The sequence below is a fragment of the Lampris incognitus genome, chromosome 8 (assembly GCF_029633865.1).
Source record: "Lampris incognitus isolate fLamInc1 chromosome 8, fLamInc1.hap2, whole genome shotgun sequence".
In the NCBI taxonomy this organism is placed as follows: domain Eukaryota; kingdom Metazoa; phylum Chordata; class Actinopteri; order Lampriformes; family Lampridae; genus Lampris; species Lampris incognitus.
Window position 1 is genome coordinate 37,077,659 of NC_079218.1, and position 15,191 is coordinate 37,092,849.

Consider the following 15,191-nt stretch of genomic DNA (forward strand, 5'->3'; position numbering starts at 1 on the left):
TACTAATCATCAGAGGTCATAAGTGCATCTAAACAAGCATCTAAGAGCAAAACCAGTGCTAAAGTAAAAGTGCAAGAAAGAGATTTTTTCTTAAAAATGAATGAATACAATAAGTGCTAAGAACAAGTAACAGGGTAGTAGTTCTTGAAGAGGTGAGTTTTCAACCTGCGCCAAAAGATGGGCAGCGACTTCACTGTCCTGACATCAGTGGGGAGTTCATTACACCACTGTGGGGCCAGGACAGAAAAGAGCCGTGACCGGGTCGATCGGCAGCAGGAGCCTCTGAGTGACGCGGCAACCAGGCGTCCCGAGGCAGCAGAGCGAAGTGGTCAGGCGGGGGTGTAGGGCTTGACCATTGTCTGGAGATAGGAAGGAGCTGTTCCTTTCACTGCCCTGTAGGCTAGCACCAGAGTCTTAAACTGGATGCGAGCAGCGACTGGGAGCCAGTGTAGGGACATGACAAGGGGAGTTGTGTGGGAGAACTTAGGGCGGTTGAACACCAGATGAGCTGCGGCTTTCTGAACAAGCTCAAGAGGTCTAATGGCTGACGGGGGGGCACCAGCAAGGAGGGAGTTGCCGTAGTTCAGTCGGGAGATGACCAGAGCCTGGATGAGCACTTGTGCCATCTCGTCGGTGAGGAATGAGCGAATACTCCTGATGTTATAGAGGAGAAATCTGCAAGAGCGAGCAACTGATGCAACGTTTGCAGCAAACGACAGTTGGTCATCCCGGATCACACCCAGATTCCTCGCAGTCCGAGTTGGCATCACCACGGTGTTGTCGTTGGTGATGGCCAGGTCTTGGTGTGGGCAACCTTTCCCTGGGAGAGACATCAGCTCTGTCTTGTCCAGATTGAGCTTCAGGTGGTGTGTCGCCATCCACTCCGAGATGTCAGTCAAGCACGCAGCAATGTGTGTCTCTACTTGTGTGTAAGACGGAGGAAAGGACAAGATCAGCTGGGTGTCATCGGCATAACAATGGTAAGAGAAGTCATGCGAGCGAATAACAGAACCCAGGGATGTCGTGTACAGGGAGAAAAGGAGAGGACCCAGAACCGAAACCTTGTGGAACGCCTGTAGTCAGTCTGCGAGGCTCCGACACAGATCCCCTCCATGTCACCTGGTAGGAGCGACCCGTCAGGTAGGATGCAAACATTGAGAGTGCAGAGCCTGTGACACTCAGCCCCTCGAGGGTAGAGAGGAGGATCTGGTGGTTCACTGTGTTGAACGCAGCGGACAGGTCCAGGAGTATCAGGACAGAGGAGAGAGAGTTTGCTCTCGCAGAGTGCAGTGATTGTCACTGCAAGGAGGGCCGTCTCTGTCAAGTGACCCACCCTGAACCCAAACTGGTTGGGGTCCAGAAGGTTGTTCTGGTGGAGGTACAAAGACAGTTGGTTAAAGACAGCATGTTCGAAAGTTTTGGATAGAAAGGGTAGAAGGGAAACCGGTCTGTAGTTTTTGACGTCAGAGGGGTTAAGTGATGGTTTCTTGAGAAGGGGGGTGACTCTAACAGTCTTGAAGGCAGATGGAAAGCATCCTGCCTGGAGGGAGGTGTTGATGAGGTGGGTTAGATAGGGAAGGAGTTCAGGTGCTATAGACTGAAGAAGAGGGGATGGGACCAGGTCAAGGGAGCATGTGGTGGGGCGACTGGATGTGATGAGGTTGAGGACCTCGTTGTGGGAGAGGGGTGGGATAGGGTGGGATGTGGACAGGTGAGGGAGGGTGCAGAGGGTGGGATAGTGCATGCAGCACTAACCAGGTGGTGAGAAAAGGAGGATCTGATGTCGTTTACCTTCTTGTCAAAGAAGTTAGCGAAGTCATCATGGAGGAAGGAGGAAGTAATAGGAGGAGGTGGGGGTTGAAAAAGTGTAGAGAAGGTTTCAAAGAGTTTCTTAGGATTAGAGGCAGAGGATAGGATTTTAGAGTGATAGAATGCAGCCTTAGCAGCAGAAAGGGAGGAGGAGAAAGTGGAAAGAAGAAATTGGAAGTTGAGAAGGTCCTCTGGGAGTCTGCCTTTTCTCCATTTGCGCTCTGCCACTCTTAGGCTCCGTCTGTCAGTACGTACTGAGTCGGACAGCCAAGGGGCAGGTGGAGTTGGTTGTGCAGGCCTGGAGGTGAGGGGACAGAGATTGTCCAGAGAAGAGGAGAGGGTAGAGAGAAGAAGATCAGTAGCAGTGTCAGGGAGTAGGAGAGAGAAGGATTCAGGTGCAGGGAGGATAGAGGTAACAGAGGAAGAAAGATCAGTGGCGGAGAGAGAGCGGAGGTGTCTACGGGTGGAAACCATGTTGGTAGGGGGAGGGGCTGAGGGGGGTGAAGAGAGGGAGGGAGAGTACGACATGAAATAGTGGATAGTGATTCTCCTTGAATTGTGCCAGCACCCACACTCTGTGAAGAATTTCTTAAAGTTTTTACAGATAAGATATCTGCTATTAGGGCCTCACAGTCTTCTTCGGTGTCAGATCCTGCTATTTATTCTATGTGCCCAACTGTCTTAGAGCAGTTTGAGCCTGTGTCCCTCTCCTTTATATCTGAGGTAGTTAACCATTTGAGGCCTTCACATTGCCCCCTTGGCAGTATTCCACCCAGACTGTTAAAAGATGTTTTTACCACTGTTGGGTCTTGTATTGTAAATTTGATAAACACCTCTCTTCTCTCAGGCTGTGTTCCAGCTGCTTTCAAACAAGCTGTAGTACAGCCCTTCATCAAAAAGAGCAATCTTGATCCCTCTGTTCTTTCTAATTTTAGGCCAATTTCTAAGCTCCCTCTTCTTTCAAAAGTCTTACAGAAAGCAGTTTATGTACAATTACAAATGCACCTAGAAATTAATGGCATTTGTGAAAAGTTCCAGACTGGTTTCAAATCACATCACAGCACTGAAACAGCCCTTATAAGAGTTTTTAATGATCTTCTTTTAACTGCGGACTCTGGGGATTCTGCTGTTCTGGTGCGTTTGGACCTGACTGCTGCCTTTGACACGGTTAACCATAATATTCTTTTATCACGTCTTGAGCTATGTGTAGGCATTAAAGTTACTGCCCTAGAATGGTTCAAGTCTTACCTGTCAAATAGAAACTTTTCTGTCCATATAGACCAATTCTCTTCAGCTGTAGCCCCACTTAACTGTGGGGTCCCCAAAGGCTCCATTTTGGGCCCCATTCTCTTCTCATTGTATATGCTGCCCTTGGGGTCCATTTTTAAAAAACATAATATGTCTTTTCATTGTTTTGCTGATGATTTACAAATCTATCTCCCTATAAAAACAAACAGCAGAGATTCTATACAGGCTTTGCTGAGTTGTTTAAAGGATGTCAAAACATGGATGGAGTTAAATTTCCTTGAAACTAAATCAAAATAAGACTGAAATTATTGTATATGGACAACCTGATCTGCTGGATGGTTATGGTAGAGCTCTTGGCCCTTTAGCGTCCTACAGCCACTCTTCTGTTAGGAATCTTGGGGTGATTTTTGACAGCTCTTTTAACTTTGATAAACAAATAAGCTCAGTCGTCAAAACAAGTTTTTTTCAATTACGACTTCTGGGAAAAGTAAAGGCCTATCTCCCTCCAAATGATCTTGAAAGGTTAATTCATGCATTTATTACCTCTCGTTTAGATTATTGTAACTCATTGTATGTTGGCATAGCTCAGTCATTGCTTCGTTGCCTGCAGCTTGTACAAAATGCAGCTGCTCGCCTGCTGACAGGAAAGAAGCGACGTGATCACATAACGCCTGTACTGGCCTCCCTTCATTGGCTTCCTGTCTGTTTTAGGATCCAGTTTAAGATTTATTACTTGTTTTTAAGACTTTAAATGGGCTGGCACCATCTTATTTATCTGAGCTAATACATCATCATACACCAGTCATAGCACTCAGGTCAGCAAACCAGATGCTCTTACATGTTCTGAGATCCAGGCTTAAGAATAGGGGCGACAGAGCCTTTGCATTAGCTGCCCCTGATCTCTAGAACAACTTACCAGTACACATAAGATCTGCTCAGACCCTAGAGACTTTTAAATCTTGGTTAAAGACCTGGCATTCAATTCAAGTTGAGCTTGACACCATGATTTTATTGTGGAAATAAAGTTTTACTCTTCTGTTTTATTGTTTACATTTTAATTTCTTTATTTTATTATGTCTTTTTTTACATATATTTTTATATTCATATGTGTCACTTATTTTATATTGTATTTTAAGCTTGTGCAGCACTTTGGTTAAACTGTGGTTGTTTTAAATGTGCTATATAAATAAACTTGACTTGACTTTAATTGACTTGAGGTATGCACTGGAGAGAAGAGGAATGAAAGTCAGTAGGTGCTAGATTGAATACCTATGTGTGAATGAGAGCGAGGACAGTGGAATGATGGGGATGCAAGGAGTAGAGGTGACGAAGGAGTATGAGTTTAAATACTTGCAGTCAACTGTCTAAAGTAATGGGGAGTGAAGAAGAGAGGGGAAGAAGAGAGTGCAGGCAGGGTGGAGTGGGTGGAAAAGTGTGTCAGGAGTGATTTGTGACAGAAGGGTACCAGCAAGAGTTAAAGGGAAGGTTTACAAGATGGTTGTGAGACCAGCTATGTTATATGGTTTGGAGACATTGGCACTGACGAAAAGACAGGAGGCGGAGTTGGAGGTGGCAGAGTTGAAGATGCTAAGATTTTCATTGGGAGTGACAAAGAAGGATAGGAAAAGGAACGATTATATTAGAAGGACAGCTCGGGTTGGACGGTTGAGAGACAAAGCAAGAGAGACAAGATTGAGATGACTTGGACATGTGTGGAGGAGAGATGCTAGGTATATTGAGAGAAGGATGTTGAATATGGAGCTGCCAGGGAAGAGGAAAAGAGGAAGGCCAAAGAGGAGGTTTATGGATGTGGTGAGGGAGGACATGCAGGTGGCTGGTGTGACAGAGGAGAATGCAGAGGACAGGAAGAAATGGAAACGGATGATCCGCTGTGGTGACCCCTAACGGAAGCAGCCGACAGTAGTAGTAGTAGTAGATTGCGGTTCAATTGTAAACAGCCTCTCAGAGCCAATTGAGGACTCTGCTATTTCATCTACCCCCAGGTTGGTCCCGCCTACGTTAGTTAACCCTTTACTGGTAGCATTTGAAATCTTTTTGATGAGAATTGATTGTTGTTATTGGGTGAAAAAAATAAATCTCCCGTGATTAATCGACTACTCAACTACAGCAGCTAAAGCAGCACCTTTTTTCTCGTCTAATTAATGTCAACAAACACAAGCCAAGATGTCTCTTTGACACTGTAGATAGGCTTACTCAAAAGCACCCTTCTATTAATTGCTCCCGTTTTACTGCCCATGAGTTCCTTTTTTTTTTTTGGCAGTTAAATTTCATGATATTAGAAACAAAATAATTTAATCTACCTACAGACCCTGTGATTCCACTTTCTTATAAGGACTGTCAGATTGTCCCTGTACTTCCACATTTTGAGAATGTCACACTGGAAACATTGTCCAAGCTGGCTTGGACAACAATCTCTTTGAATCATTTCAATCTTAATTTAGAGCCTGTCATTCCACTGAAAATGTACTCACAAAGGTGGTGAACGACCTTTTGCTTGCTATGGATTCCAATTCCACATCAGTACTACTGTTGCTTGATCTTAGCAAAGCTTTTGACACTGTTGATCATGGTATACTTTTGGACCGTCTTGAGAATCACCTAGGTGGTTCAAGTCTGGCTCTGTCTTGGCTTAAGTCTTACTTATCTGATAAAACACAGTGTGTCTTCCATGATAATGTTGCATCTGATTTTCCTGCAGTGAAATATGGTGTACCCCAGGGCTCAGTTCTTGGTCCTTTGCAATTCTTCCTTTACATCTCACCTCTTGGCCATATTATACAGAGCTATGGAATACATTTCCACTGCTACACTGATGATACTCAGCTGTACGTACCTGTCAAGTCAAACAACTATTCTCATATCAGAAATCTAGAGGCATGCTTGTCTGCAGTGAAAAACTGGATGTCATCTAACGTCTTACTACTTTATTCTGAAAAAAAAACTGAGATGCTGGTTTTCGGCCCTGTAAGACAAAGTCACCTTTATGACCAAGAATCAAGAAACAGTATCTCTTAACAACTGTGTATTCTGCCAAAGTTCCACAGCCAAAAATCTTTGTGTTTTTTTTTTGTTTCCAGCAGCCATACCAACATGTAGCCTGCTAAGCTGAATGACAGAAGCTAAGCAGGTATGGACTTGGCTAGTACTTGGATGGGAGACCATCCGGGAAAACGAGTTGCTGCTGGAAGTGGTGTTGGTGGGCCAGTAGGGGGCAGTCTTCCCCCTGCTCCTAAAAAAAACAAAACAATGCCCCAGTGCAGTGAGGGGGACACTATGCTGTAAGATGGTGTGCTATGCTGTAAGAGATGGTGTGCTTCGGGTGAGACATTAAACCAAGGTCCTGACTCACTGTGGTCATTTAAGATCTCATGGCACTTGTTGCAAAGAGTAGGGGGGTCTCCTGGTGTCCTGGCAAAAATTCCCAACCTGGCTCTCTCCATCTGGCCACCTAATCATACCCCTGTGTAATTCGCTCAATGATTCCTCCCTCTCTACCTCAAGCTGATGTGGGGTGAGCATTCTGGTGCAAAATGGCTGCCATGCATCATCTAGGTGGGTACTACACATTAGTGGTGGTTGAGGTGAGTTTCCCCCTTCACTGTAAAGCACTTTGGGTGTCTAGATAAAGCACTCTATAAATGCGATCCATTATTATTACCTACCTATCTTTTGAATTTCACATTAAAGAAATCACAAAGACATCGTTTTTTCACCTATGAAACATTGCCAAAATTCAGTCTATTCTGTCCATGGTTGATGTTGAGATCCCTAATCCATGCTTTTGTTTCATCCAGATTAGATTACTACAATGTCCCTTTTCTCTGGCCTGCCACACGTTAGCACTAAAAACCTTCAGCTGGTTCAAAATGTTGCTGCTAGATTATTAACTAAAACAAAAAGTTTGGCCATAACATGCCAAGTCTAGCCTGCCTTCACTGGCTCCCTGTACATGGTAGATATGACTTTTAAGTGCTACTTTTAACCTATAAAATACTTAATGGGCTTGCCCCCTCGTACTTGTTAGATCTTATACATTGCATTACATTACAGTCATTTCGCTGACGCTTTTATCCAAAGTGACTTACAATAAGTGCATTTAACGTAGGAAATCAGGGGAACTACTAGTCATCAGAGGTCATTAGCAGCTGATGAGTGCGCGATGCACAAAACAGGCCTGTACTGCTATGCATTAAAACTTTTTTCCGGTAACTGTGTTGATATTCCGCTCCTCATTAGTTGAGCACTTATAACACCATTGATGGTTTCGAAAAAAAACACGATATATATATATATATGTGTGTGTGTGTGTGTGTGTGTGTGTGTGTGTGTGTGTGTGTGTGTGTGTGTGTGTGTGTGTGTATGTGTGCATATGGATATATATATATATATGTATGTGTGTGTGTGTGTGTATATGTGTGTGTGTGTGTGTGTGTGTAAACAGAACTATATACATGATAACAACGGGGTGCTTTATAGAACATGTTTTAATTCTATATTGACATTTTTTACATTTACAATTTCACAATTTTAATGGGGGAGGGACAATGAAGCATTAAGCTTAACTTTATGTGTGGATGGCACAGCTCCTACCTTAGTGAGAGGTCTGACCCTGGTGAGTGGCACACAGCTTGTCTATTCTAGGGCAGATGGAGGTTGTCAGGAAGAGGGCCATATCAGCCTCAGGCTGCAGTCTTGACATGTACTTGCTTTTCAGGTAGGTATGGGAGGAAAATCCACTCTTGCAAAGATATGTCGTTGCAAAAGGTAAAAGGCTACACATTGCTTTTGCTGTCAATTGTGGGAAGTCTTTCTGGCAAGAGATCCAGATCTGAATGAGTAGTCTTGTCTCATACATGTTTCTGTATGTACTGTCAGTGGATAGTTCGATGAGCTGATCCTCCGCCGTCATTGTCAAGTTTGAGCCATCTGCTGCATTATCTTTGAATCGAAACTGTATCCATGTCTTGTCCCTGAGCCAGAAGTCAGCCTCAGAAAAGTATTTCCCAAATTGACCCTCGAGTGCCTCCAAGTGTGCAATAATTGTGCGTGTTACTTGAGGCGAGAGTACTGCAGAATCTCTCAACTTATCCACTGATGGAAACATTAAAAAAAGCCTTCCATTCTGTCATACAGCTGGAAGGCATGTGTATTATGGCCTTGCAAAGAACTGTTGAGTCTGTTCAGCTCAGAGTAAACGTCTGCAACATATGAAAGTTTAGTAACCCAGATATCGTCACTGAAATTTGCAGCCAGCTCTGCATAGTTTTGGCAAAGTAAAAACTCCTGAATAGACGTACATAACTCAAACACGCATGACAGCACTGCTCCACACGAAAGCCATCGAACCGCAGAATGGTAAAGTAGCGCAGTGTGTTCTTCTCCCGCAGCAGCACAGAGAGAGGAAAAGAGACGCATTCGCAAAGCACTCTTCTTGACAATATTAACAGCTTTCATGACAGAGTCCATGACATCTGACAATTCAGCACTCATTTCTTTGGCAACGAGAGACTCCCTATGTAGCATGCAATGCATCCATGTTACTTGGGGAGCCACACCTTTGACAAGCGTTATTAGTCCACTTTTTAAACCAGCCATGGCTCTTGCATCATCAGTGCACATCGCAAAACATTTTGCCCAGGGTATGTCATTTTCTCTGAAAAAAACAATCGATCACTTTGAAAATTTAAGAACTTGTGCATTCAGGCAGCTGCTTACCACACAAAAATTCCTCCTCCATTTCATTTTGGTCGACAAACCACACAAACACCAAAAGCTGAGCGTCATTTGACATGTCCGTGGAGTCATCCAATTGTAATACAAAAGCCTCTGCCAACCTCAGTTTCTCAACTAGTTGCACCCTCGCATCAGATACCATGTCATCAATACGGCGAGAAATGGTTGTGTCCGACAACAGAATGCTTTTCAGTTTATTAAAGTGTTCATCCTTCCCAAACATTGTTTTGCACATATCACTGGCTGCAGGCAATATTAAATCCTCTGCAATTGTGTATGGCTTTTTGTTCTGAGCGATCCGAAGAGCAACTTGATAAGAGTCTTTCAAAGCTAGCTTACCAACTTTAGCTGATTGTCTCATCAATGCCTGCTGGCCTTTGAGAGATTTGAGATGGACCTGAAAGTATTCCACTGGTTTTTCTTTCAAGTGAGTATGGGTTGTCTCCAAGTGGCACTGCAGCTTTGATGGCTTCATACTTTCGTTTGACAGCACGGCAGAGCAGATGACACACACTGGTAATTCAATGCCCTCAGTCTCTTTAAAGGTAAATCCAAACTTGAGATAATTCTCTGATTATTTTTGGGTCTTCTCTCGTTTGCACTTAGCAGCAGTTGTAGCCTGGCTGTTAGCAGGTGCGTTAGCCTCATCCTCTGAACTTTTGCCAGTGGTTCATGATGAAGTGCAGGGTCTGTCAAGAGTTTCTTGGTCGAGAAGTTACAAAGCGATCCATTTTAGAGGACATTAACACTAGAAGGACTATATTCTTAGGCTAATAACACGTACCTATTTGGCTAATATGGCATGCAATTATTTTCAGTGTTTTCTTGGCGCCGCACATAGAGTGGTTTAGCATAAGATGGCTAGCTTGTGCTCGGCTTTCAAGGTGATCAAATTACTGCACGAGGATTCATGGGTACCTTCAATGTTGTAATTTTTTTAACGTATACGAAGATTTATCTTTGCTTATTATAGGTTGTATTTATGTTAATGTGTATTTTCGGACATATTTTTGGAAGAAAAAAGGGTGGGATCAAATAATTTGGTGGACCCCCTGCAGTAACTCTGGGGACCTCCTAGGGGTCGCGGACCCCCTGTTGAAGATCTCTGGTCTATGTTATAGCTCTCAGTAGGTATTACTACTAGGTAGTTACTGTATGATAATACACCTGCATTACTCTCGCAGGGTTCTCACTCTCTTTTAGGAAATTATTTTCCAGAGATTTTCAAGGACATTTTCCATTACTTTTGCTTGGAGATACATGACAGCTCTTGCTGGAAGGTCATGTTATTCAGAATTAACTATCAGTGGAAGCTCCACTATAACCCTTACACATGGATGGACAGACTGACTGACTCTCTCTCTCTCTCTCTCTCTCTCTCTCTCTCTCTCTCTCTCTCTCTCTCTCTCTCTCTCTCTCTCTCTCTCTCTCTCTCTCTCTCTCTCTCTCTCTCTCTCTCTCACACACACACAAAATGACCATTCCTCAAACAATTATCTTTTGATGTTAGGTTGAATTTTTGGGTATGTTCATGCAGGTACAACATTGTGATTTTTACCACCGCAGCATACCAAAACATCTGACGGGGCGTTTTGAACAACAGTCTCTAAATGGACTCTGTAACTTTCAGTTGCACTGATATGCAATCTCAGCAGCTAAAAGTATGGCCAAAAAAATATGATCTCAGCTAAAAAATAAAGCTAGAAATATGCAAACTCAACAGGCATAAATAACATTTTATAACCTAACTTTACAATTGTTCATGACTTCAATAATATTTCCAGGGCATTTGATCATTTTCCAGGTGTTTTCCAAGACTGGAGAAGAACTCCAATACAAATTTACACCTGTGAGCTGCTCAGTATGTCCTCCAATCCTGCACTATGGAGCAGTTGTGTTATTGGCGACTTGTATAAGGGAAATTAAATAGTTTTATTGGCAGTGGAGAGCATTTGTCATTGCTAATCCTATATAAATTATAAAGAATATACAATAAACTACCTTATCTTCACTTGTACAGTAGAGTCAAACCACATGCATTTTTACCTATTTGACAGACCATTTGTTCTTTTTTTGAACTGTGTATAAAGCGTTACCAATCATTTCCTTATTTCTTCACACACTTACCATGCTACTTAATGTTGGGTAAGCAGATACACCCATTCAGACATTATTTTTACTCTCTTTTCACTTCCAAATGCTGTGTTTATATATATTTTGGTCTTTTACATTGAGCATCCCACTTCATGAAATTCCACAACTTGCAGATAAACGATTTCCACATTGCTACTGTGACACACAATATAATTTTATAGCACAATATGACCACTGCTTGTAAAATTAATCCAGTTCAAATAGGGCTTTACTTGGTTTGAAATAAACAGTTTGTACCTTGGCTTCCATCTCAGCATCCAGCATGCCTCCTTTCTGCTCCTGCAGCAGAGCATATGCCCTTTGTAAGGCCTGGTACTCTCTGGTCAGCTGACGGAAACGCAGCTCAGACTCCTCATTAGCTAGACCCTGGTTTCCCACACACACACACACACACACACACACACACACAGGGTTCAAAGGTTAAGTGGGTTGAACTGGTTGAAATTGCTCTAATATGCTTGAATACTTGGCTGCAAATATCCAGGTTGAATGAGAAGGACAAAAGAGCCAAGGCCATTACATTATACATTTCCTCTAAAGGAATAAATAGTTTATTTAATCTGACCCATATTATACAAATCAAAATGGGATAAAACATCATTATACAATTTGGCTTGGGTCTGTACACTGATATATTTCATAATTGGACCAAGTACTTTCAGATGTACTTTGATGAGATGTACTTTATAAACTAGCTAAAAGGGAATACTGTATTTGCTTTCTCAATGCGAGACTGCCAAACAATGTTAATGGTTTTTTTCCTTGATGCTTATCGGCATTTGTCTCATCTATATTATGACCTCCGTGATGCTTGAAATGCAGTGAGCAGGGAGAAAAGTGACTCGCTCTTTGAAGCATGCTGATGACACTGCCAACTCTCACCTCAACCAGGTCTTCATCAGGGGTGGCAGGGGTTCGATCCATGAGATATGAGGCCACTGATGATGTCTCTGAGTCCATGGACTCCTCATCATAGCCAAAGAAGGTGTCAACAACAATGTGCCTCTGCAGAGGACATGATTGAAGGATTAAGGGCTTTTCATTATCATTGATAACTTTCTTTACAATACACTTTATTGACCTTATCTGATAACTGTAGTATTTTATTCACACACAAATCAAGAATTCTAATGCTAGAGCGTCCGGGTAGCGTAGCTGTCTATTCCGTTGCCTACCAACACAGGGATCGCCCATTCGAATCCCTGTGTTACCTCTGACTTGATCGCGCGTCCCTACAGACACAATTGGCCCTGTCTGCTGGTGGGAAGCTGGATGTGGGTATGTGTCCTGGTCGCTGCACTAGCGCCTCCTCTGGGCAGTAAGGGCACCTGTTCGGGGGGGAGGGGGAATTGGGGGGAATAGCGTGAACCTCCCACACGTTATGTCCCCCTGGCAAAATTCCTCACGGTCAGGTGAAAAGAAGCGGCTGGTGACTCCACATGTATCAGAGGAGACATGTGGTAGTCTGCAGCCCTCCCAGGATCGGCAGAGTGGGTGGAGCAGTGAGTGGGGTAATTGACCGGATACAATTGGGGAGAAAAAAGGGGGAACATTCCAAAGAAAAAAAAAAGAATTCTAATGCAGTACCAAGCTTACATATATTGTCATGTCACTTCTTTTTTTTTACTACAGTGTATGGATAGACATTTATGTGATGTCTAATATAAATGGTGTTTCCGTGTCACACTCAATGACAAGCATCATATTACAGACAGTCTCACGATGTTTAGGTAAAACTAGGGATTTATTTTCACTCTTGCGAGCAATGAAAAATATTAATCCTTCTACCAGTTAACTTTCAGTAGGACTACAAAGCTTGCTTAGCCACCATATGACATTCATCCATATTCACTGGCTCAGAAAAATAGCATTGTAACATAAACCTTTTATAAAAGGGGTTGTCAGAGGGTGCTGTCGGCTCATTGAGCCAAGTACTAACACATCTTACTCCCCACATGATTTGACACTGTCCTTTTACTCTGCAATGGTGGGCAGGTAAATTTTAAAAAGAGTATTAAAAAAAAAGACAAAGATAATTGCATTCTACCTTTATTGGCCTGGAACTTCGTTTATGCCTCTTCTTTCTTAAAAGTTTTTCTCTATCCTGAAAAGAAAGGGACACAGAGAGCATCTATTTTGTGAATTGCATTTGGAAAATCAAAATCTAGTGACAAACACTTGCATTGTGGCAAAAATCCCAGTACTTTAGGTTATACATACATATTGCTAAGGCATCCACTTTTGAATAACTCAGGCAAGTGATGATGCAAATAATGAAATTAATCTACATGTATAATGAGTTTTCGTTTGAGAATTATGATATGATAATCTAGCTCTTGTTTCAACATAATGCCTCCTTTGAGAAACCAAAAGAGAGAAAAAAAATAAAATTGAATAAGTTTAAAAAAAAACTGTTTTGGGCACAAACATCACTTAAAGTGACAATGTGTAATTTGTTTTATTCATTCATTAAGATTTGGACTGTGTACAATACAGACTGAGACCTCTGGCACCTCAATACATCATTTAATTCCACTGCTATCACTCCAAATGGTCTGGTGCGACACATGGGCAGCATTGTTGTAATATCAACAAGTGAGGCGAACCTTTTTTCACCCACAGTAAACGATGCTTACAAAGCCCGGGAGGTGACATGGACTTCTTTTTTTTTTAATGAAGTGCACATGCGACTTACAACAGTTGAAATGTGAGAACATTGTGTTTGGTATAATGTAATTTGAGCTGACTTTCCCTTTAAATTTTCTCAAGTCTGTACATTAAAATAACTCCAAATTTCACATGGTTATAGTCAGCATCACCCTGAACAGGATTCCTTTGAAAAGTTAAATAAACCTCTTAAGAATTTTTTTATGGCAGTTGAAATAAGGGGAAATTATGATTCTTATTATGATTCAGCAGAGTGCCAGTGGAAATTATGCTATTGTTGGGCAAAGGAGAAGGAGAGGGGGAAGGATAGGAGTGTGGAGGTGAGAGTCAGAACTTTGAATGTTGGCACTATGACTGGTAAAGGGAGAGAGATGGCTGATATGATGAAAAGAAGAAAGGTAGGCATACTGTGCGTGCAAGAGACCAACTGGAAGGGGAGTATGGCCAGGAACATCGGAGGTGGGTTCAAACTCTTCTACCATGGTGTGGATGGGAGGACAAATGGGGCAGGGGTAATCCTTAAGGAAGAGTATGTCAAGAATGTGTTGGAGGTTAAAAGAGTGTCAGACAGAGCGATGAGTATGAAGCTGGAAATCGAAGGTGTGATGATGAATGTTGTCAGTGCATATGCCCCGCAAGTTGGGTGTGAGATGGAAGACAATAAAGAATTCTGGAGTGAGTAGCATAAAGTGGTGGAGAGTGTACCCAAGGAGGAGACAGTGGTGATTGGGGCAGACTTCAACAGGCATGTCGGGGAAGAAAACGAAGGTGATGAGGAGGTGATGGGTAGGTAGAGAGGAATGTGGAAGGACAGATGGTGGTGGATTTTTCAAAAAGGATGGAAATGGCTGGGGTAAATATGTATTTCAAGCGATACAAACACTAGAGAAAGGCTGGCACGAGTTGACACAAGGCACAAAACAAACTGGCACAGAGAGAGGGGAGCACAGAGACTAAATACACTGGAGGTAACAAGGCACAGGTGAATCCAATAAGGGTGGGTCATGCAATCAGGCAGGAGTACACAGGGTAGGGAGTGGCACTGCTAGGGCACAGAGCGGGGTGTGTCAAGTGGAGGAGTTGCACACAGGTGAACTATATCTTATACAGGAGGTGCGATCCGAAAGGGATTGGAGACTGCAAGGTGGTGACAGGAGAGAACAGAGCTAGGCAGCATCAGATGGTGGTCTGTAGGATGACTGTGGAGATCAAGAAAAGGAAGGGAGTGAAGGCAGAGCCAAGGATCAAATAATGGAAATTGAAGAAGGAAGACTGTTGTTTGGAGTTCAGGGAGGAACAAAGACAGGCACTGGTTGGTAGTGAGGAGTTGCCAGATGGCTGGGCAACCACTGCAGATATAGTGAGGGGGACAACTCGGAAGGTACTTGGTGTGTCATCTGGACAGAGGAAGGAAGACAGGAAGACTTGGCTTGGTGGTGGAATGAGGAAGTACAGGAAAGTATACGGAAGTGAAGAAGAAGTGGGATAGTCAAAGAGATTAAGAAAGTAGACAGTACAAGGAGATGTGGTGTAATGCAAAGAGAGAGGTGGTGAAGGCA

At 42.9% G+C, this 15,191-nt stretch overlaps 1 protein-coding gene across 2 annotated transcripts in view; it reads right to left on the minus strand.

The window, feature by feature from the left end:
- jakmip2 (janus kinase and microtubule interacting protein 2) overlaps positions 1 to 15,191 on the minus strand; it is a 70,760-nt gene that overhangs the window by 25,806 nt on the left and 29,763 nt on the right. For both annotated transcript variants that reach the window (XM_056284465.1, XM_056284464.1), the window contains exons 8-10: positions 13,013 to 13,069; positions 11,848 to 11,970; positions 11,203 to 11,331 (exon numbers count right to left, since the gene is read on the minus strand). In XM_056284465.1, the coding sequence (XP_056140440.1) occupies positions 11,203 to 11,331; positions 11,848 to 11,970; positions 13,013 to 13,069 (309 nt within the window). The remainder of the gene's footprint in view (positions 1 to 11,202; positions 11,332 to 11,847; positions 11,971 to 13,012; positions 13,070 to 15,191) is intronic.